General features: G+C 38.0%; 1 protein-coding gene across 7 annotated transcripts in view; it reads left to right on the top strand.

Annotated features, from left to right (window-relative positions):
* REV1 (REV1 DNA directed polymerase) overlaps window positions 1–23048 on the top strand; it is an 82238-nt gene that overhangs the window by 31244 nt on the left and 27946 nt on the right. For 5 of the 7 annotated variants that reach the window (XR_009521498.1, XM_060027283.1, XM_060027285.1 and 2 more), the window contains 5 exons: window positions 4575–4743; window positions 11600–11752; window positions 14504–15207; window positions 17364–17471; window positions 18893–19009. Coding sequence is in view for 6 of the 7 variants with exons in the window: in XM_060027283.1 (XP_059883266.1) it covers window positions 4575–4743; window positions 11600–11752; window positions 14504–15207; window positions 17364–17471; window positions 18893–19009 (1251 nt within the window). In the remaining variant the exon portion in view is untranslated. Of the gene's footprint in view, window positions 1–4574; window positions 4744–11599; window positions 11753–14503; window positions 15208–17363; window positions 17472–18892; window positions 19010–21477; window positions 21677–23048 lie in introns of those variants that run through there. The other 2 variants (XM_060027287.1, XM_060027288.1) reach the window with 1 other exon arrangement.

The raw sequence follows: 23048 nt of genomic DNA on the forward strand, positions 1-23048 counted from the left end.
TAAAGCAGTCCCTGACAGCACCAGTACCTTCATGAACAAAACCTGTGCAATGAAATCATGGTTATCCAAATTATCGAGAACATGCTTGTTTTTTGTTTTTGGTAAGGATAACATTGAAATGACTATAATCATCTCACAGAGAACTTGTGGTGCCAAAACTCTGTTGTTGAATTCCAATCTTGGAATCACCAGTGGTGAGCATTAAGTGAGATGAAGTATGGAAAGTACATGACTGGAATAGGTGCTAAATTAATGTTAATTTTCTTTCCTCAGTTCCTTTTACCTGCTTATGATTATGAAGCAGTAAATGACAGTTTTATTTTGTTCTACAAAGAGGTGGATGTTTTTTAATAAAATTGATATATATATTGGTGCTACTAGAATGAGAGTGTCTACTGACTATTTTTTGGCTGCGTTGGGCCTTCGTTGTTGCGCACGGTCTTTCTCTAGTTGCAGCGAGCGGGGACTACTCGTCGTCACTGTGTGCGGGCTTCTCATTGAGCTGGCTTCTCTTGTTGCAGAGCACAGGCTCTAGGTGCACGGGCTTCAGTAGTTGTGGCACACGGGCTCAGTAGTTGTGGCACGTGGGCTCAGTAGTTGTGGCGCACAGGCTTAGTTGCTCCTCGGTATGTGGGATCTTCCTGAACCCGTGTCCCCTGCATTGGCAGGCGATTCTTAACCACTGAGCCACCAGGGAAGTCCCCTTTGTCTGGTTTTGGTATCAGGATGATGGTGGCCTCATAAAATGAGTTCAGAAGTGTTTTTTCTTCTGCAACTTTTTGGTGTGGTTTCAGAAGGATAGGTGTTAACTCTTCTTTAATTGTTTGGTAGAATTCACCTGAGAAGCCATCTGGTCCTGGACTTCTGCTTGTTGGGAGTTTTTAAATTACTGATTCAATTTCAATACTAGTAATTGGTCTGTTCATATTTTCTATTTCTTCCTGGTTCAGTCTTGGGAGATTGTTCCTTTCTAAGAATTTGTCCATTTTTTCTAGGTTGTTCATTTATTGGCATAGAGTTGCTCGCAGTAGTTTCTTAGGATCCTTTGTATTTCTCTGGTGTTGGTTGTAACTTCTCCTTTTTTCATTTCTGATTTTATTGATTTGGGCCCTCTCCCTTTTATTCTTTTTTTTGCGGTACGCGGGCCTCTCACTGTTGTGGCCTCTCCCGTTGCAGAGCACAGGCTCCGGACGTGCAGGCTCAGCGGCCATGGCTCACGGGCCTAGCCGCTTCGCGGCATGTGGGATCTGCCCGGAGTGGGGCACGAACCCGTGTCCCCTGCATCGGCAGGCAGACTCTCAACCACTGCGCCACCAGGGAAGCCCTCTCTCTTTCATTCTTGATGAGTCTGGCTAGAGGTTTATCAGTTTTGTTTATCAGCAAATGCTTTAATCTTAGGGAGAGAAAGTAAGTAAACTGTAGATTCCTGACTGGCCAGATGTTCAGTTTCCACTATTGTATGTGAAGTCATTATGATGCTCTAGTTTAGTTTCTGTGATCCCTAGCCCCTGAAAACCTTCAATTATGAATTTTGAATTAATTTTGTTTGAAAGTTGTTCTCATTTCTCTTTCCAGTGCGCTATCCAATTTGGTAGCCACTAGCCATGTGTGTTAATAAGCATTTGAAATATGACTAGTCTAAATAGAGGTGTGTTGTAAATGCAAAATATATACTGTATTCTGGAGACTTAGTATGAGAAAAAGAGTGTGAGATATCCCAATTTTATATATTGATTACATGCTGAAATGGTAATATTTTGGACTTATTGAGTTAAATAAAAACATTAAAATTAATTTTTTACTATTTTTAATGAGGCAATTAGAAAAACTTATATATGTGGCTTGCATATGTGGTTAACGTATTTTTACTGAGCATCTCCAGTAGGTGCAGTCAGTAACAACAGATGGATTCTACGCTGTAAGCATTTAACAAGAAGTAATCAAACCTGGCATGTCTGTATGCGCTTTGTTAGCTTGCTTGCTTCTTCATTTTGTAAATATATTTTATTGAAGTATAGTTGATTTACAATGTTGTTTTAATTTTTCCTATACAGCAAAGTGACTCAGTTATATATATTCTTTTCCATTTTGGTTTATCACAGCATATTGAATACAGTTTCTTGTGCTATATAGTAGGACCTTGTTGTTTATTCATCCTATATATACTGGTTTGCAATTGCAAGCTCCCAATCTTTCCTTCCCCAACCCCCCTCCCCCTGGGCAACAACAAGTCTGTTCTCTATGTCTGTGAGTTTGTTCCTGTTTTTAAGATGTGTTCATTTGTGTTGTGTTTTAAATTCCACATAAAGTGATATTATATTTATCTTTCTCTTTCTGATTTACTTTGCTTAGTATGACAATCTCTGGGTCCATCCATGCTGCTGCAGATGGCATTATTTTGTTCTTTTTTATGGCTGAGTAATATTCCTCTGTGTGTGTGTGTGTGTGTATACCACATCTCTTTATCCATTCCTCTGTTGATGGAGATTTAGGTTGTTTCCATGTCTTGGCTTTGTAAATAGTGCTGCTGTGAACATAGGAGTGCATGTATCTTTTTGAATTCTAGTTTTGTCTGGGTATATGCCCAGGAGTGGGATTGCTGGATCATATGGCAACTCTATGTTTAGTTTTTTGAGGAACCTCCATACTGTTCTCCGTAGCGGCTACACCAGTTTACATTCCCACCAGCAGTGTAAGAGGGTTCTCTTTTCTCCACATCCTCTCCAACATTTATTGTTTGTAGATTTTCTGACGATGTCCATTCTGACTGGTGTGAGGTGGTACCTCATGGTAGTTTTGATTTTAATTTCTCTAATAATTAGTGATGATGAGCATCTTTTCATGTGCCTGTTGGCCATCTCTATGTCTTCTTTGGAGAAATGAAAACTACAGGCCAATGTCTTTAATGAATATAGATGCAAAAATTCTCAACAAAATATTAGCAGACCGAATCCAACAACACAACAGATCATATACCATGACCAAGTTGGATTCATCACAGCGTCACAAGGATGGCTCACCATACACAAATCAGTCAGTGTGATACACCCCATTAACAAAAGAAAAGTCAAAAACCACGTGAGCATCTCAATAGATGCAGAAAAAGCGTCCGATAAAATTCAACATCTGTTCATGATAAAAACTCTTACCAAAATCGGTATAGAGGGAACATATTTCTTCTTCTAAAGACCAAAACTCACTGAATTAGATAGTTATTATAATAAAAGTACTTATTTAAATACTTGGACCTGTATCATTTGTGTTTAAAGAAAATCTGTTGCTTGAATAACAAAGTAGATACACAAGCCTCCTGTGGAGGCCACCCCCAGCCTCACCCCCAGGTACAGCTGTTGCTAGGAGAAGTGTGGTACAGAGTTTCCCTTAGATTAATAGGTGAAAGAAATAGAGAAGCTATTGAAAATAATTAGTTTCATGTGATACTAGTAATGCCTGTCATAACATAACTTTAGTGAGTCAGACATTTTTTTATGGGAAAGCATAAACCACATTGATTCTTGTTTAAGATATTTTTCTATAATTTTATTAAGAATAAAATAATCTGAAACAAAATTGGGGGAAAAAACAGTGCTTCTTGGTCTGCAATTCTTATTTTGTTTTGGTTAACTTTATTTTTTGGCTTTGATACAAGTTCGTATTAGGAAACGGAGTAAAATTTTTTTAACTTTTCTTATATTTTTTATTTTATTTATTAAAAAAATTTTTTTAAGCCAATCATCTTTTTACACATTTTGAAAGAAACATTTATTTATTTATTTGTTTGTTTGTTTATTTATGGCTGTGTTGGGTCTTTGTTGCTGCATGCGGGCTTTCTCTGGTTGCAGCGAGAGGGGGCTACTCTTCATTGCGATGTGTGGGCTTCTCATTGCGGTGGCTTCTCTTGTGTGGAGCACGGGCTCTAGGTGTGTGGGCTTCAGTAGTTGTGGCACACGGGCTCAGTAGTTGTGGCTCGCGGGCTCTAGAGCGCAGGCTCAGTAGTTGTGGCGTATGGGCGTAGTTGCTCCGCGGCATGTGGGATCTTCCCAGACCAGGGCTCGAACCCGTGTCCCCTGCATTGGCAGGCAGATTCTTAATAACTGTGCCACCAGGGAAGCCCTTATATTTTTTAAATAAAAGTTTAAGTTATTAAGCTTCACAGGAGTAAAGTCTAATAAGCTCTACAGTAAGTGTGCTCACAGTAAGTATTTTTAAACATAAGATAAAAATGTCAAGGTCAATATAGCTAAATGTGGTTGAAATTTTTTAAATATTTGCTCTATTATCAGTATTTAATTCATTACTCGAGGTGCCTATCTGCTTTTCTGGGCATTGCTTGGCAGTAGATGTTTTTGTGTTGGTTGACTGTGCCTTTAGCAGCCAGGAGAGTCGGATGTGCTAAGGCAAAATAGCTCTATCACTTTGTGATTTTCCTCCCAACTTTGCTTACTGGCAACACAGCCAAGGAGAAGGTGTACCAGTGATACGTTCTTTAAATCATCCTGTTTAAGGGATTGTTCAGCTAGGGCTCTACTTTCTTCATGTAAAACTTTTAACATGTTTTATTATTAATTTTACAGATCCATCTGCTGAGGAATTGAGAAAGCTAATGATGTTGCATGGAGGCCAATATCATGTGTATTATTCCAGATCCAAAACAACACACATCATTGCCACAAATCTTCCTAATGCCAAAATTAAAGAGTTAAAGGGAGAAAAAGTAATTAGACCAGAATGGATTGTGGAAAGGTAAGTTTAATTTTTAATTAAATTAATGAGTTTTAAAAATTGTAATACTTTTTCTGTTATAAACCCTTATCTAACTTGTATTGCCTCTTGTATTGCCTCTTAAGGGTGGAGAGTAATCCATGTCTTAAGAAACACCACTGTGCTCCTTAGCCTCGCGTGATGATTCAGGTGGCCTGGGGTTTGATGTTAGTGTTCTTGCAACGTCAGCTCCCAGGAATTAAGGGAGATGACTCAAGTGAGCGGCAGGAAGCAGCGATGGGAGGGGTTGACAAAGCATGCTGTTCACTCAGCAAATATTTGTGCACCTGTTACGAGGAGGCAGTGTTCTGTGTACTTGGGAAATACATCAGTGAGCAAAACAGAGTCCCTCCCCTACCTCTTGGAGCTTACATTTTATAAGGGGAAACAGATAATACAGTATATAAGTAAATTTATGTCATATGTTAAAAGTCAGTACATGCTGTGGGGGAAGAAGGAAGATCAGGATAACGTGCACCCGGAACACTAGGAGTGGGCGGCAGTTTGCAGTATTATTAGTACCTGTTTTTCAGTTAGTGTGGCTCCTTGGCTGTTGGTTTGGAATTGGCGTGTTGTAAATCAGTGCTGGCCATTCATACTAACTTCCTAAGGTTAAACATGTCATCTGGAACCTTGGTGATGAGCCAGAACTTGAGTGATTCATATATAATACATATGAGTGATTGCTAGATTTATGAAAGTTAAAAGTGAAAGTATTTAAATCATAATTTTATGAATAGATTGTAATCAGTATATGAGAGAATGGTCAGACTGTATAATGGAGTGTTGATGAAACAAACTTAGAAATTATGTTTTTTTAAGTCAACTGCCGAGCTTTTTTCTTATCCTATATTTCATTAATTCTGACACCTTCCATTAATTTATTCAGTAGATTTCGAATTGTTAGGTTTCGGGACTTCCATGGCGGTCCAGTGGTTAAGATTCCATGCTCCCAGTGCAGGGAGTGTGGTTCCGATCCCTGGTTGGGAAACTAAGAACCCACATGCCACGTGGCACGACCAAAAATTTTTTAAAAGGATAATTAAATAGAACTGTTCTGTTCCTCTGTATAGCAGATATAGCAGCATAGATTTGTGAGAGGCAGTGTATTATAGTGGAAAGGCTGTGCTTGAGCTCTGGAGACATACCTGGGTTCACATCCCAACTCAGCAATTCAGGGTCCCTGTGATCTTGTGTAATGGGAACAGTTACGCAGCCATTCTGAACCGTGTTTCCTCATTTGTAAAAGAAGGCTGCTGTCTACCCGCTATGGTTATGTGACAACTAGGAATAATTTGTGCAAACTACCTAGCACAATGCCTTGTGCGTTGTAGAGGCATAAGATGTAAGAAGCTACTGTTGTTATTTTATTTTTATTCTATAAACATCACCGAGTATCAGAAAATAAATTCCAAAAGGTCAAAGTGCATTTGTCTTCCGGAAAGCCAAATATTCTTATAGATTAGGGTTTTTTTAAGCCTTGGCAGATTAAGTTGAAGGTCCATCCCTAAAACATCTTTGTGCTATGTTCCCAGGACCCAGCCACTGTCCATTCATTATATAGGATTAATGAACCTAGCTTTTAGCTGTGTGTCTTCTTAAAAGTAAATTGTGAAGTTTTCAGTATAAGAAGTTAGTATCATTCCAGAGTGTAACTGTGTGTTGTCACTTAAAGACAATCCTTTCATTGTGCCGGGGCAAGGATTTTGATCTGGGGATATTACTTTGGCTTTGGAGGGGGTGGGGGAGATCCATGGGTAAGGAAAGCGGTGGTGAAAAGAGCTCTTGCTGGGTGGGACTTGACTTGCTTAGAAAATGGTGGTCTTCATTACAGCTCTTGCTTTATACCTCCTCTTCTTTCTTGTGCTGAATGCTGCTAGAGAGATAATACAATAAAAAATGCACCTGAGACAGTTACAAGTTATAAAATACACCTTAATGGATTTTATTTTAGTTTGAAGTCAGGCTTAATTATCTGTTTTTAAATAACTGAAGTGACTTTGTTTTTTTCTTTACTTTTTTTTTTTTTTTTTTTGGCGGTACGCGGGCCTCTCACCCTTGTGGCCTCTCCCATTGCGGAGCACAGGCTCCGGACGCGCAAGCTCAGCGGCCATGGCTTACGGGCCCAGCCGCTCTGCAGCATGTGGGATCTTCCCGGACCGGGGCACGAACCCACGTCCCCTGCATCAGCAGGCGGACTCTCAACCACTGTGCCACCAGGGAAGCCCCTGAAGTGACTTTGGAATCATGGTTATGTGGCTTATTTGCTTTATGTTGTATATGAGAAGGCAGGGCTAATACGGTTAACTGATTTGCCCAAGAATTCAGAACCCAGATTTTCTGACTCGTATTTGGGTCTGCTCTTTGCCATTTAATTAAATTGTTATAGGTGAGTTGGCCCATGTGGAAATGGTTCAGTCTGGGCTGTACCCTAATACATGAAATAAATGCCCAGTGTCTACGATGTCATAAGCATGGGCTCCTCCACGTTAAATCACAGTGCTGTTTTCTTTTACACTCTAATCCCAGTCGTCTTCATCTTTTCTCCTTCTCAGCAGTGTTTTAATGAGATTTTATTATACTTAAAAATTTGAACATTATATTAGCCGTTTAATGGATCATACATGATATTCTCTTCTATAATTAGTTTTCCTGTTTTTAGTTTGAGCAGTTTGAAAAGTGACTACCACTTATAAGTGTGCAGGATGATTACTTTGCTTTGATTAGAATTTCCTGGTGTCTGTGTAGGTGCCATTAAACCTGAGTTAATATAGGCATGATTATGGGGTCATGACTTCTGAGAGGCAGGGCAGTCCTTTAATGAGAAGCCTGTGTGCGTTAGTTTAAGGTCTGAGATTGTTACTGAAGGCCTTGCTTTGTAAATCTTATGTTTGTATATAGTACAGTATAGTATAAGTTAGTGATTTTCAAATTTTTCTCTTAATCCTTTTCTTCAGACAATTTTACACTGAAATTTGAAGTGTGACGTAGTTACGGAAGCTGCTGTGGTTCACCTCACTGCCTCATCAGGCCCGAGCACAGTTGAAAACATGGTCCTAAGTTATTCCGAGTCCATTTTGTTCTCGTTGTTCATTTTGTGTTGAGTCTTCGGTGGCGTGGGAACCTGCCTCCTCTGGTTGGATTCTCACGGGCTCTGCTGTGAAATGAGAGGGTCCAGTTGTTGCCAACTCGGTTCTTCTCGTGGGGGGTGACTGGCTCCCAGTGAGTGTGTCCTTTCTTTCTAAGCTCCCACCTGTAACGTTAGCACGTTTGTCACACACTCGTGATGCTCTGAAGATCTCATACTTCCTATGGTCTGAAACTTTGTTTCTAATTACACTCAGTGTCAATATTAGTGCTTAACTCAACTCAAAAGTTGGTTGCAATTTTATCTCATGATTTTTTTCATTCCCCTTATTTTTTTGTGTGTCTTGCCTCAGTTTATTCTTCGTAGAAAATGTGTGTGATTCTAGTTTCTGGTATAGATTTGACTTAAAAAAAATTAATCTTGAGTCGTTTACTTTTTTCTCTCACAGTACTAAAGAATTCTCAAATTATTTTTACTTGGCCAATTAACCAGTACACATTTCAGTCTCCCCGCCACCCCATGACTTGTTGTAGGTAATATTTATTAGAAAATAGAGTCTTGGTCTTCAGGAGCTAAAGAATGAATATGAATAGCTTAACTCTCTCAGTATCTGTAGTAAAAATTAAAAAGCAATCTGGACCCTGAAGGATAAAGGGCAAAAAGTTATATACATATGTTCCTAGCTGTTATTTCCTTTTCTGAGCTTGTGGGATCTTGGTGAGTGGTTGGAAAGTTTGGGTAATGGGAGAGGTGGTGGCAAAGCGAATTTTAATTTTGAATGCATAAAGAATAATGTTTGCTTAATGGTAGAATAATAGGCAAAAACAGCTCAGTTTGTCCTTAGCACATAATTAGATCCTTTCTTGCCTTAAATCCACTTTTGAATGAGGAAGAAGGATAGATGCGTGAATGGATGGGCAGATGGGTATACAGTGTCAGATATGGTTTTTCTAATAGAGAACGACTGGGATGTTGACTGGAACCATACAAACATTTGATGTGCAGAATTACTTCATCTAAAGAAGATGCTATTGCTACAGTTACAATAAAAAGTTTGGAATAGAAATTTAGTGACTTTTCTTGTATCTTAATTTTTGTAAAATCTCCCAGACTCTGGTTATAACTGGCCGTGTAAATTCATTTTCAGCATAGGAAATAGGAAATGATTTAAAGAACAAAGTTCTGCTGTAGATAACTTTACTGGGGCTATAGGACAAACCAAGAGTTACAACTCCTCAAAGGAAGTGAATATCTCACATGCAATGAGTATGTGCCTGATACATTGTATAGAATGTAAGCTCTTTCATATATATCAGAATCTACTTTCAGTGTACGTGGGAAGAAAGCTCAGTATATAAAGAAACCATGTAGTAATATATTTTGGTAAAGTGAAGCTCCATTTGGTTTTGAAATATGGGTTTTGATGTTTGGCTCTGTTTGTTTGTGTTTTTTTTTTGTAAGAAGAATGGTAGAAAATATAGAATACAGCTCCTTTGTGCTTAGGATAAACAGTGAAATTAGAAAACGTTAGAAATGAATCCCTGAGAGACTTTGTAAAAGAAGATCTTTTAAAAATATACCATCAGATAATGTTTCTCTCCATATATCTGTAGATGGATAAATGGATAAGCAGGGATAATTAAGAATGTACACAGATGTATAGTGGTTTGGGCTTGAAATTAAAAGAATTTCTTGTCTAACGTTACTATAGTGCACTGGGCTTTAGTTTCTTTTACTGAGGATGTCTGATTAGAGACTGCAGTATTTAAATTGGCTCTTATTTTATATCAGTCTCCACGGACTTAGTTATGTAAGCCTTAAGTTCTGGGTGACTGTTGTTAGGAGTCGTGTATGATCAGTTTAGAGAGCACCTGTAGCGTCTGGGTCACCCAGCAAGCTGTCAGTAGGATGGGGGAAGCCAGCATGATAATGGGGCGTGTCCTGGCTTCATTGCACGTTGGTCTTACTTCAGATGTGCAGCTGACATATTGAGCACAGTTTCAGTCTCCACTTACCCCTTAGTTACAGCTGTGCTGTGTGTCATGAAGGAGGCAGAAGGCTAACGTTAGGGGTAAGTCCCTCTGCTTCTGAGTGTGGGAGAGCAGGCAAGATAGGTAATAACTAAGAAGACAAAGGTCCATAGCCAGGCAGTTAAGACCAGTTGCTAAAGGAAGTGAAGTTAGTTTGATAAAAGAATAAAGTAAAATTCACTGTGCTCTACACCTGAAACTAACACAACATTGTGTGTAAATCAACTACACTCCAATAAAAATTTTTTAAAAAGAATAAAGTAAATTAATAGACGGTCTAATTTTAGGATTTTAATTCTAGTATTTGAATGTAATCTGTAATCTTGATAAAACTAACTTTTAGCCTGATGGTAAATTTATTTAGGTAAATGAAAATTGAAGCGTGTTGTCACTAGTATGTTCTCAACTGTCATAAATTAGTAGTTTAGCATATTTAGTAATTCCGCCTAAAGTTGAAGGCAGTTTAGGTGGGATTGTATATTGATATAATTACATAAAGGACATAGTCTATAATATGGTATAGTTTCATTTTTAGGGTATGTCATCAGTATGTTTTTCTGTATTCACAATTGTTGACTTAATATTTTAGATTGGTTTTGTTTGTTTTAAGCCAGTTCAGTCTTTTTTTTTTTTTTAAGTTCTGTGGAGTGTGCTTTGAGAAAATAAAAATGTCAAAACTCTTGGATTTGTCAGATAATAAGAAAAGTATTTTACTGTATTATTTTTCTTCTAAATAATTAAAGGATGGCTTTCTTAATATATATTTTAGGTTTAAAGCCACACATGTGCTTTGAAATATTTCCTGATACTTAAGGAGCCTGTTTTAAAATTTGGATGTTAGCCTAAGCATATTAGTTGGCTGTTTTAAAATTTGAGTTTAAAATGGTATTTTTAAAGATACAGTAACCATATGTGTAACTCAGTTTATTAGAAAGCAAAACTCAGTTTCATCGAATCAGTTTTAGTTCTGAAGTATAATAGGCATTAGGGAGTGTCAGTTAATCTAGTATTATAATACTGCTGTTCCCCTCGTTTTTACAGGTGGTGTTTGATGCATATATAGTGAGCATTTGGAAGACGATATATAGATATATATGATAGCTTCTGCCCTCTCAGAGTTCTGTCTTCAAGTGGCCTTGTCTCTGTCACTCTTACACACATAAGATAGTATAAATTATTTGTTAATCTTACAGTTGAGATTCTTTATTTTGTCCTTTTATTTTACAGTTTTTCACATTTAATAGACCTAACATGAATCTTGGAAATTGGGAATCCTCATCCAGTTCCCTTATTCTGGAAAAATTTAATATGTGAGATAGGATTTGAGAAAATCTTGATGATTCTGTGTGAATTTTGGGGGGGGGGGAAGATTGTGGTTAAATATTAAAGTCATGACGATTACAATATCGACTAGTCCAACTCTGTGCTTGAAGTTTTTCTCATCCTACTCTATAGTCTATTTTCTTTTCCTCAACATGAGATGGTTGGCTACTAGTTTTTAAAATTTCAGACCTGTCTTTTCATGGGCAGAAGGTCTCATTCTTAAGTGTGTAATAAGTAAGGTATTAGGACCACTAAAACAAAGGAAAAAGGAATAAACTAGGAAAAGAGATGGCATGTTGTTGGTGAAATATTCCTGTCATTGAGAACATTCATTTTTTGTGAAGCTCCTTTTCCCCAAGTATTAAACTCTTAAATTGGTGTTACTTTTTTATTTTAGCATCAAAGCTGGACGACTCCTGTCCTACATTCCATATCAGCTGTACAGCAAGCAGTCCTCCACGCAGAAAGGTCTCAACTTTAATCCTGTGTGCAAACCTGAGGACCCTGTACCAGGTCCCAGCAGCATCACCAAACAGCTCAACGACAGGGTGTAAGTTTGTCTAGGTTGGGGGAGACTACACAGCTGGTTTTTAGCAGTGAGAACGGCCCCTGCTTTGCTGAAGATAGAGACAAACATAAAAACTGGCTATTCGTCTATATTAATCCTGTTGAAGTACAGGCGTGCATGTCTTACCTAAAAATTATTTTTATCATGACAGTTTCATAAATAAAATGTAAACAAGAAAGCTTTTCCACTCTCATTAGATTCCCATGTTAAACCAATGGATCTTAAATTATTAGAAGTAAAATGTTCCATGGGTTTTCATGGCAGTAACTATTTTTGACACAAGTAATTTGCCATAGACTATTGCTTTCTCAAAAACTGAACTAACTACTCCAGCTAAAGTTTTGCTGTGTGCTACTGCATAGAAAGACAGGTAATGAAAACGTTAACACTTTTAGGTTATTTTTGAAAAATTCTAAATCAGTAACAATTCTAAATAGGTAAATATTTTATATCAATTAAAATTTAGTTGATGACCCTCAAGGTTATAGAGTTAGAGGTGAATCTAGACTTTAGTCCATGTGTCTGATTTTAAAAAATATTTTGACTTAAGTTTTAATTGCAGTAATCCTGGGTAAATTGGCTTCACAGTTAATTGGTGTGTTGCCTTAACTTGTGTATCAGGTAGTAGTTCATTATCATGGTTCATTATCATTAGCCTTCCCCTTATTTATTAAATTGTTTGCTTTGGGAGTTTGATAATATTTTTTCTAAAAGACCAGGAGTCTAATTAACTTGGGATGATCCAGTGTCACTACCTTCTGTAGTTTTGTTGTCATTTGTTCTTTAACTTATAGGTTCACTTATAAGTGTATTCAGTTGTTTTTCATGTTACCTAAAACATTTAATTTTGTTTTTTTAGTACCATCAAGGTGTACAAATAATATCAGAAAAGCTTCTGAATATAATATAATATATTCAGAAGCTTTTTCTTCACTAATAAAAGAAAATACATATGTGTGTGTTTTTTTGAAATTCTTCTTTGTGTTGATTTTAGGAAGAATTTACCTATTAGATTTAAATTATTGATCCATTTATGCTGTTGCCTAGTGAATGTATATCCACTCGTGATATATTTCTAGTACAGCTACTTTATAAATGTCCATTTGGGCTGAAACACCGTAGTGCAGAAAGAATGGGTATGAGCAGTATGTTTTCTGCCAATGTGTGCATTTCTGTTGCATGTGTTGCTAGTAAAAAAACCTTAATATTTATGACATAGAAAACTAGATTTAAGACTTTTCTGACTTTACTTTTGTTGCTTTCTGTGTTCTTTATTTTTGGCATGTTCAGTGCATTTAATAAATTTCTTTGCAATTCCTTTATGTGACTTTTTGCTCCCTTGCTCTCAGTCTCAAGGGCCAGACTTTCTCTGACACATATCAAATGAGGTTTTCCTTCCTTCCTCTCTTAATCGTTTCCCGTTGGTCATCTTTTCCTCTTCCACTGGTGGGATCATCTTTGAGGACAGGACCTACTCAGACTTGGCTGTCAGATTCCATGAGTTGGTCAGCCAGAGCCAGAGCCAACCCAGGAATGGCTGGTGCTGTTTCGCATCCAGCTCATGCGTGGTTTGCTGTGCAGTCAGGCTGTCATGACTAATGTACCCAGTTGGTATTAGGAGCAGGAACTTTAGGTTAAACCTGGTAGTGCCGTGGTAATCTCACCTGTGCCTTGGTGCTGCATGTGGCACCCTCATGTGGAGCCTGAACTGTACTTGGACTAATGCTGTGGACTTTTCTAAGTAGAATGAATTACTGCTTTGTAATTCAGATTTTTGTTTTTGTTACTTAGGTGATTCTTTTGAATGCAGATGAATCTTGTCTTTATTACAGAGCATTACCAAGCAGACATCTAGAAGAGCCAGGATGTGACTTTAACATAACATTTGTCATAGTTACTGCATTTATAAACCTGTCATCAGGACACTTGGTCCAGATTGCCTTGGACCTACCGCCCTGGCATCTAAATAATGCTTTTCTTAGAAATGAAATGCTAATTCCCTTGTCAATAGGGCGAACATCCTCATTTTTCTAGGTATGAATTTTATTGAATTAACCATACACATTGACCTTTTTTTTACTTTTTATCTACTTGTGCAACAGTTTGACCCTGTTAATGGATTAGTGAATATAGTCTGTCAGTCATTTCCTGGGGGAAAGTAAGGAGCCTCAGGATTGTAGCAGTACTGGATTTAATGTGTTGAACAGTGCCTTACATAAAACTGAAAGTAAAAAGAGGAGTAAGAATTCAGATAAGGTTTCTTACCCATTTTTACGGGAATTAATTCATATTGTATTAATTTAGCAAATACTTACTGACTACCTAGTAAATGCCAGACACTGTGCTACAAACTGGGTATTTAAAGCTTACAGATTACAGTTAATTTATAGTGGGAAAAATAATTGAAAAGAGTTTCTTGGATTTTTCTTCAGTCTGAAAAAGATCCAATTCTATTTTCTTCTCTGTGAGTCTCTGAAATTAAAAAAACAAAAACAAAAACCTGAAAGGCTGTTAATGTGCTAGAATTTTCCTAGTTACCTTGCTCCTTCAGTTTAGCAAAGAATTATCTTTTATTAGAAGAGCAATAATGAAAAAAAAGTTTGTGGCTTAATCATTCAGATTTGGTGGAGGGAATATTAAAGTGTGTACCACTAAGATAGCGTTTAAATGGAAAATTGTTTTAGCCTGAAAGTCAGACATTATTCATTTAAACAAATTTTTTTCCTGCCCTAGAAATCACATAATTAAGAAGATTGAGACGGAAAATGAAGTCAGAGTCAATGGAGTGAACAGTTGGAATGAAGAAGATGCAGATAATGACTTGGGTTTTGTGGAGCCGGAGCCCTTCTTCCCAGGAAGGAAACAGAACGGAATTCCGCATCCCAGAGATGGCAGTGCCGTTTGCAACGGACACACTCATAGCTCTAACGGTGCCTTAAAGACACAGGACTGCTTGGTGCCCAGGGGCAGCGGTGTTGCCAGCAGCCTGTCCCCCGACCCTGCCCATGAGGAGGAAGCAGCCGAGAGGAGCGGCGGCGGCTTCAGAGACTGCGCTGAGCAACAGTCCCAGCAAAGCACCAGAAGCACAGATGCTCTGCGGAATCCGCACAGAACTAATTCCTTCTCCCTGTCACCTTTGCACAGCAACACTCGAGTCAATGGTGCTCACCACGCCACTGTTCAGGGGCCTTCAAGCACAAAGAGCACTTCTTCAGTCCCTTCACCGAGCAAGGCGGCACCCTCTGTGCCACCCAGGCCCTGCCGCTTCATCTCGGACTTCTACTCTCGCTCGAGACTGCACCACATTTCCACGTGGAAGTGCGAATTGACTGAGTTTGTCAATACCCTGCAGAGACAAAGTAGTGGTATCTTTCCAGGAAGGGAAAAGTTAAAAAAAATGAAAGCAGGCAGGTCTGCATTTGTTGTAACTGACCCAGGTAGATACTTACTAAAATTGTTTTCTTAAGAAACAATCATGCTTGATCATTTCGTTCTTAATCTGTCACTGGTATTCTCGTCAATACTAAGGTCTTGTAACATGGAAGTCTCTAGGCATAGCAGGTTATGTAAGTAACAGTGAGTATAACAGATGACAGAAAGCTTTCTTACTAAAAATTTTCTACAAAATTAGATTTGAGTGTGGCTAAGTGAACATTTTTAGGTAATTTAAATAGTAATGAGGTTGGGATTCTGAGCATTCTTTCCTCCTGTAGACCTTATCAGTTGTTGAAGTTTTGAACTGTAAAATATAGCATATTTTATATTCAGTGCTTAAACTCCTGTAAGAATGAATTGGTTTGGTAAGAGTAACTGTTAATTTTTAAAAGCTTGCGTCATAATGATTTATCAATAATTAAATAACTTTGTCATAATAGCTATTATAAGTATAGTGGTAAGCTTTTAGTGAGGTTAAGTATTTTCACATATAAGTAGGTTGGTTAATTGTATTTTGTTTTTTAAATAGTTTTCTTGGCATCAAAAACAAACAAAACCAACAATAACAGGCTGTATTTCTGTGCCTGTCATTATAAATTGGTATCTGGTTTGAGGTTTTAGTTGCTTTTTATGGATTAAATGGGTTCCCCCTGGGGCGGGATCTCAGAGATTATCTAGTATTACCCTTTAATTTATAGCTGTGGAAACTGAGGTGCAGAGAGAAGCTCGTGGTTCTCTCACAATGTGATAGAACCTCTCCATGTGGGTTTTTTCTGTTATGTTTTGCTGTGTTTGATGTATTCCAAATGCTTTTTGTTATTTATGAGATATTTCAAAATAATGTTATAGGTATTAGATTTTCCTTTTATCATGCCTTGGCCTTGTTACCTAAAGGTCGTTTAATTTTGAAAGCTTCAAAGAGCTATTACGGATCAGTTCTATGAATGGGAATAAGATGAGAGATTTTTATGTTGTATGAAAGCATTCAGTAGGCATTTAGTATATACATTCTGTGTGACTTGAATCTTTAAAACCATTATTTTGAGTTGTTTGCATTATGTGTGTATAATACTTTTATACAGCAGACTTACAATTGTTAAGGTTTATTTTATAAATGATTTCTCGAGGGAATATAGAGGGTAGCAAGGAAGTCCCTGGCTTTGAAGTTAGGTAATAGCCTGAGTCCACATCCTGGCTCTGCCACTCTTACGATGCAGAGCATGTGAGTTCACCTCTCTGAGTCTCAGTTTCCTGTCGGCACACAAGTGATAGTACAGGCAGAAAATAGGAACAAAGGTCCGGTGCCCTGCACCTAGTGAGAACAGGGTAAACTCTTTCACAGTCACAATTTGGTAAATAGAGTTGTCTCAACATTTTGGGGAGTAAATGTAAGTTTTTGGAAGCCTGTTATGAAGATTAACCTCAGTACTGTTATTCTTAAATCTAGCAGAGGAAAATTCCTTTATGAGATCATCACTTTTTACAAGTGTGGTGGCTTATGGGGCTCTGAAATTAGACTGCCTGGGATTGAATTCCAGCTCAGCCTCTTACTGGCTGTATGACTCAAGTTATTAATCTGCAAAATGGGGATAATCTTACTTCTCTCATAGTGTTGTTGTGAGAATTTAAATAAATTAATACATGTGAACCTCTTAAAACAGTGCCTGACACCTACTTACAGAGCACTCAATAACAGTAGCAGTTTTTACTGCTGTCTTACCAAGGAATGTTGTTACTGCATAGAATAGTAATCATCTAAAGTAACTTAGGTCTGTGGAACTAAATATATGAAAACATCTTTATACATTTTTATAAATCATTCAGCCCACAGAAATAACTTGGAGATAAGCATTTAGACAGACTTTTAATTGGAGACTTGTTAGAATATAGACTAGGAAAACATGATGTCTTCACAATTGATTTTAAATTCTGTTTGGAAACTAAATTTGTATCTCTGAATTATTTCTAGAGCCAAAGAAACTGAAATTTGATTTCTCTTGAGGTGATAGAAGTAATCTATTATAGAATCTGTATTTTTTTAAAACTTTATTCTGCTTGTAAGCATTTAAAAATGTAATTTCTAAAATTAACCAGACCTGATTTTTTTTTAAATACTAAAAACTAGTTTGGGGTTTGAACATTCTGTTTTTCCTTCCAGGAGCTATGTCAGTATTGAGTTCACCCAGACCTCAGAGCTGTATAATGCATGTTGATATGGATTGCTTCTTTGTGTCAGTGGGTATACGAAATAGACCAGATCTCAAAGGTCTGTATTCTCGTTTATGTATTAAGAAAACTGATATACTGTTATAGACGTTTATTCTAAGGGGTCACAAAGTATTCTTTAAGAAATATTTATTCTCATTTTCCTTGGCAAAATCAATTCCTACTTCCAAATGTTCTGGACTCCATTATCAAGAAAGAGAGGGAAAATAGAAAAGTTTTTTCCTCCCTGTAGAGACCTGGCCTTTAGGGAAGAATATTCCTCTTCAGCTGAACATCTAAGACTAATGTAGATAGGCACCTGCTTTGGGCATTTTCTATATTTTTAATCTATATTTATGATAACTTTGTCAATAAATGGAGATTTTATGGTAGCATATGTCTTTGCACCTTGAGTCACTATGCTTTTTCTTGAATGAATAGCTTAACTGTCCTGATGCTAGGGAACATTCCCACTTTTTGGTTGTAGGGTAATTTTGTATTATTGAATATTGCTAGAATATGTTGTCATCTGTGCAGTCTTTGTTTTAATGGAAATTTTAGGTATTTGTGACCTAGTCAATACTTTTGAAAATATTTATTCTCGATTTTTGAGAGTTCTGTGTCCAAAAGAGATAGCTATTAGTACTGTCTTCTGAGAGAGAATCTTCCCCTTAAGGAAAGCATAGAAACTGCCGGGGTTAATACTAGGGCTTTATTTTTATCACGGGCAGTTGCTGCTTCGGCTATGATAGGAGTGTTTAGACTGTAAAGAGTTGATTTTAGCCCATGAGTGACTTTTTAATGCTTTTTTTTGTCCTCACAACAAATGCATTCAATGAAATATATGCATGTATATATATATACCATATATATATATATACACACACACACACACACATGGATTATCCATGCTATTGCTTTACAAAGTTAGAGTTATCTTTTAACACAAACACATATAAGGAAATGATGCATGAAAGATATTATAACTAAACCAAAAATTTGGGGACTGTATATACTCACCTTTGATTATATAATAGGTCAGATTGTGATTCCTCTACATATACATTTAATTAGTTTTTTTTCTTGCTGTAAAAATAAAGATTAGTTTAGATGTTACCTTACTTTTCTGATACCAGAAATATTAAAAATCTAGATAGTTAGTTTTTCTTTCTCTCCCCACCCTGCCAGTCTGAATCTAGGATCTGAGTTGCCTGTTTTCTACTGTAAGAAACCAGACAAAAACCATACAAAGCTATGATAGTGTTGCTTTTAAGTTGAATAAATGCATCAAAATTGTCATAAATAGTTTACTTTTGGGGGGGGGTACAGAGAAACATCAATAGATGACTTTTGCATAGCGACTGATAATCTTCAAAGGTTTTGGCTCTTTTAGGGATTAATGCCTAAGTTAAAGCTAAAGAGAGATGTCTTATTTCTTAAGTGTTAGTGTTCCTGTACTTAGCTTTTATTCTCTCCTTACAGGAAGGCCGGTGGCTGTCACAAGTAACAGAGGCACGGGAAGGGCACCTCTGCGCCCTGGCGCTAACCCCCAGTTGGAGTGGCAGTGGTACCAGAATAAAATCCTGACAGGCAAAGCAGGTACAGATAACGAGCCCTCTTTGAAGTCAGAGTGCTCCTGTTGAAGACTTCTGGATTTTGCTTTGGTATTGTTGTTACAGAAATAAAAGCAGAGATGAAATAATTAGCTTTTTCATTCAAGGGTTTCAAGGGTGTCAGTGACATCTTAAAGCAAAATCCGAATGCAGTACAAATGAGTGGTTTAATAGTTACGCTTTGTTGAATTGGATAACGATACTTTCCTGGGAAAGAGAGAGAAGAATGTTTTAAAGGGTGTGATTAGTTTGCTTTGTATAAATTTAGATTGGGGATGAAAATCATGGACATCGTTCTGTGGAACCTCTCCACTTGAAAGTTAATTACTTGTTGTTTGGTCACGGATCCCAGTAAGGGCACTAAAGTTTGTGTTGCCGAAGATGTGTATGAGCCAGTGGAGTGAGAAACAGTAAGGCTTTAATTTACTGGAATGAGAAGATAAGTGCCGGCAGTCATTCCCCATATCTTTGTTGAACCTGTTTCATATGAGAAACTTTTTTCTTGCCTCTCTGGCTCTTAAATTTTGGCTATTAGTAAACAAAAATCATAAATTATACTAATCACAGTGCTGTTAAGATTTTCATGTTTCTCCCCCCCCCCCCCGCCTTCATTAAATTCCCTGAGAAATATTTGCTTAGAAGTGAAATTATTTGGCGTTGATCAGTTTCCTCATGAATGTCTGGAAAGCCAAAATTTTTTTTAATTAGTTTTTCAAAAAAATGTTAATCAGGAAACAGAAATTAGATATGCAGTAGAATGGAAGGCATGCAGTTAAATTTCGTCCCAATTATTTCAGGTCTCTAGTTTTCAGTTATAAAACTTTGGGCTTATTTTAGAAATGCTCTTAATGAAATTAAGACAAAAGGAAAGCCAGTAGACATCTCTGAGAACCTTTTCGGGATTACATTCCTCTTGCTGGTTGTGTTCATCTGTTTACATGCTATAGGTACAAAGGAAAATAATTATAGATACATCTTTATGCTTCACGTGTACCTGTATTCTGCAGATTTCCTAAAGCTTTTCCTGGTCATTAAATCTTTTAAGAGAATTTTTAGGATTCTAGCGTTTTGTGTGAAATGAGTAGATGTTGAGGTTAGGAAATACTGAGCTTGTTGAGATTTAGTTACTTTATGGTATTTGACAATATGGGTAGTTTCTTAAGTATTAGTAGTTTGGTTTGGGGGCAGGTTGGTTTTTCTTTTTGTCTTTTCTGTGTGGTATCATTTTAAAGATGAAATCTAAAATTCTGGAAAACAAATAGTAGCTTAAGGGAATGCACAGTACTTGTCACGCATTGGGCACTCAGTAAAATATTGGATGAACATTAAAGAGGGAAGAATAATACCCTGTGTATACCGTTCATAGCATCTCTCGTTACTCGGTGCTCAGAGCTCCTCCCATGGGAAGAATCTTGTGTTTGCACACGTGCCCTTACTTTACAGTCTATATCTACACATTCCTTAGAGCAGCAGAGAGCTGGTCCTCTTCTGTCTCTCCTCGCATCACAAATGATCTGACCATAAACAGTTTATAAACAGAATTCTGGCATTGGTTACTTAATTGTGTTCATCAGTGTAGCCACTGGGTTTTCATAACATTGTAATGACCTTTTATAACTCACATTCCCTCTGCCTCTAAGTGTGAGTGGTAAACCAGAAGGTATATATTAGGAGAAGTATTGAAATTTCACTTGCCATTGAAAACTGTCAAAAACAGATTTTCCTATCACTAGAAAAAATGAATATGATACTTTGTATTTTATACTCTCTCTTTAACTTGATATCATTTGCTTTTATGTACGTCCTAAGCCTTTTGACCCATTAGGATCTTACCAAAATATTTGCTACATATAACATGAATAGATTGTCCTCTGTTACAGAGTTTGGTTGCAGCTAGGCTTATACTTGGAACTTGTTTTTTTCCATGCTTTTGTTCCTCTTTCCTTGTTATTCTCTGATCTTTCTTTCTCTGGCTCCTATTATTAGATATGACACCAAATTTTAAAATATTGAGGAGCAGTTTAGGAATTAGAATCTTTGCCTTCTGTACAGTAGCTTTTAAAAAAAATTCAGTTCGGATGTTTTGGATTGTATGTCTAGGCAAAGTATTAGAACAAATAGCATCTTTAGCCCTTTATCGCAACTTAGTTTCTTACCTGTCATATTCAGAGATTCTTTGTCTAATCGGACCGACGTAACCAGGGCTCTCCATCCCTGGCTTCTTTGGCAGCCGCTTCCTGAGCAGTGCTTAGCAGCGAGCCTTCTCATTGACGATCTTGAATTTGGAATCCATTTATACTCAGAATTTCATGGTTGGGGCCTTTTCTCCCTTCCTGAATTCCAGAATGCAGACGTCTCCTATCCCTTCAACAACTTCAGTGTTCAGTCTAAAGAACAACAGTTTTTAAAATCGTGTTAGTCATAGATTTATTCTCAGCGATTTCTTTTTCACAGACTTGGGTCCTGGCCTCTGATTTCTCCAACCGTTCCTCCACATTCTCCATGTGCCCGTCTAGTTTGTCGAGTTTTGATGAGCAGTTCTCTACTTTGCCCTCCAGTGAGGACAGTGTGTCCCTGCATTTCCCTGAATCTCCCATGAAGCAACTCACTCCGCTCGTGGAGGGACCACGCACCCTGCCGCGCTGTGGACCAGGTCAGCCCGCCCAGAGGAGAGAACGCGAGGTGCCACCCCAGGCAGGGCGTTGGGAGCAGGGACCACAGACACTGTTCTCACCACAAGCATGACTTTTCTGTGATTTTCAAAACAAGTTCTTAGGTTGTTTAGCCCTTCGAATGTAAGTCACCTGACTCCCCATAACTCACAAGGCATAACTCACGGGTGCACCTTTGAAAGGCAGCTGGTTGTGGCCGTTCAGGCTTCAGCTCTTCTTTTTCGGTTTAGTAGCAGCCCCTGTTGAACTGTGATACTGACAGCCCCAAAATTCTCACAGATTTTCAGCTTAGAGTAATGGGATATTTAGCCTTCCAAAACCCTTCAGAACACTGGGCTGTCTGCTCTGTGTTCTGTCTTTAATTTGTCCTGGGACAGCTTCTGTTAGTCACAGTGTATCAGAAATCATGGCTCAGATTGTACACTCTGCTGATTTTATTTTGGACGCAAGTGGAATTTGACCCCATTAACATGCCAATCCTCAGAGTTTGATTCGCACTTACACTTCGTATGCATGGGTGCCAGAATCCAGAATTGCTCGTGTGGGTTTCCTAGTTGGGTGAAAGCTGGTGATTACTGAGGTCAGACCAGGAAGAGTTGTTACAGCTCGTAGAGCCGGACACCCTGCCGTGTTTACCTGCTGGTGCTTTACTTGGCTGATTTTTTTGTGGAACATTATGTCTCTGAAATAAATAGATAAATACTGGGTTTATTAGTTACGTGTTGTTACACTGTACTCTAAATAGATTTGTCTAGAATTAGCTGAAGTCCTGTCGTAGTCTTATTTTACTGATTGTTTGTTCAGAATAGTAGAATTATGACTGAGAATTGATGTTTTTAAAGCATATTCTTCTTGGAACTCAGTAGTATCCCAAGAGACATAGCTGAAGTTGTGTTTTCATCTGTTTCTCACTGGCTAGTGATGTCACGTGACGTGCGGTCAGTAGGCTTTCTAGACTGAGTGCCTTAATATTCTTGCGTGAATCTGTCAGTTTGGTTTGGATATTAAGACTTATTTGTGAGCTCTACTCTTTAGGCTAGAGTTGTAGTCTGTAGAGCAAGTGATAGTCTCATCTCACTTGAATGTTTTTTTTTTTTTTTTTTTTTTTGCGGTACGCGGGCCTCTCACCGCTGTGGCCTCTCCCGTCGCGGAGCACAGGCTCCGGACGCGCAGGCTCAGCGGCCATGGCTCACAGGCGCAGCCGCTCCGCGGCATGTGGGATCTTCCCGGACCGGGGCACGAACCCGCGTCCCCTGCATTGGCAGGCGGACTCTCAACCACTGCGCCACCAGGGAAGCCCTCACTTGAATGTTTTTAATCGCACATGCATTGCTAAGCCAAAAGTAGAATTTC

This window comes from Delphinus delphis, chromosome 12, assembly GCF_949987515.2.
Source record: "Delphinus delphis chromosome 12, mDelDel1.2, whole genome shotgun sequence".
NCBI classification, from domain to species: domain Eukaryota; kingdom Metazoa; phylum Chordata; class Mammalia; order Artiodactyla; family Delphinidae; genus Delphinus; species Delphinus delphis.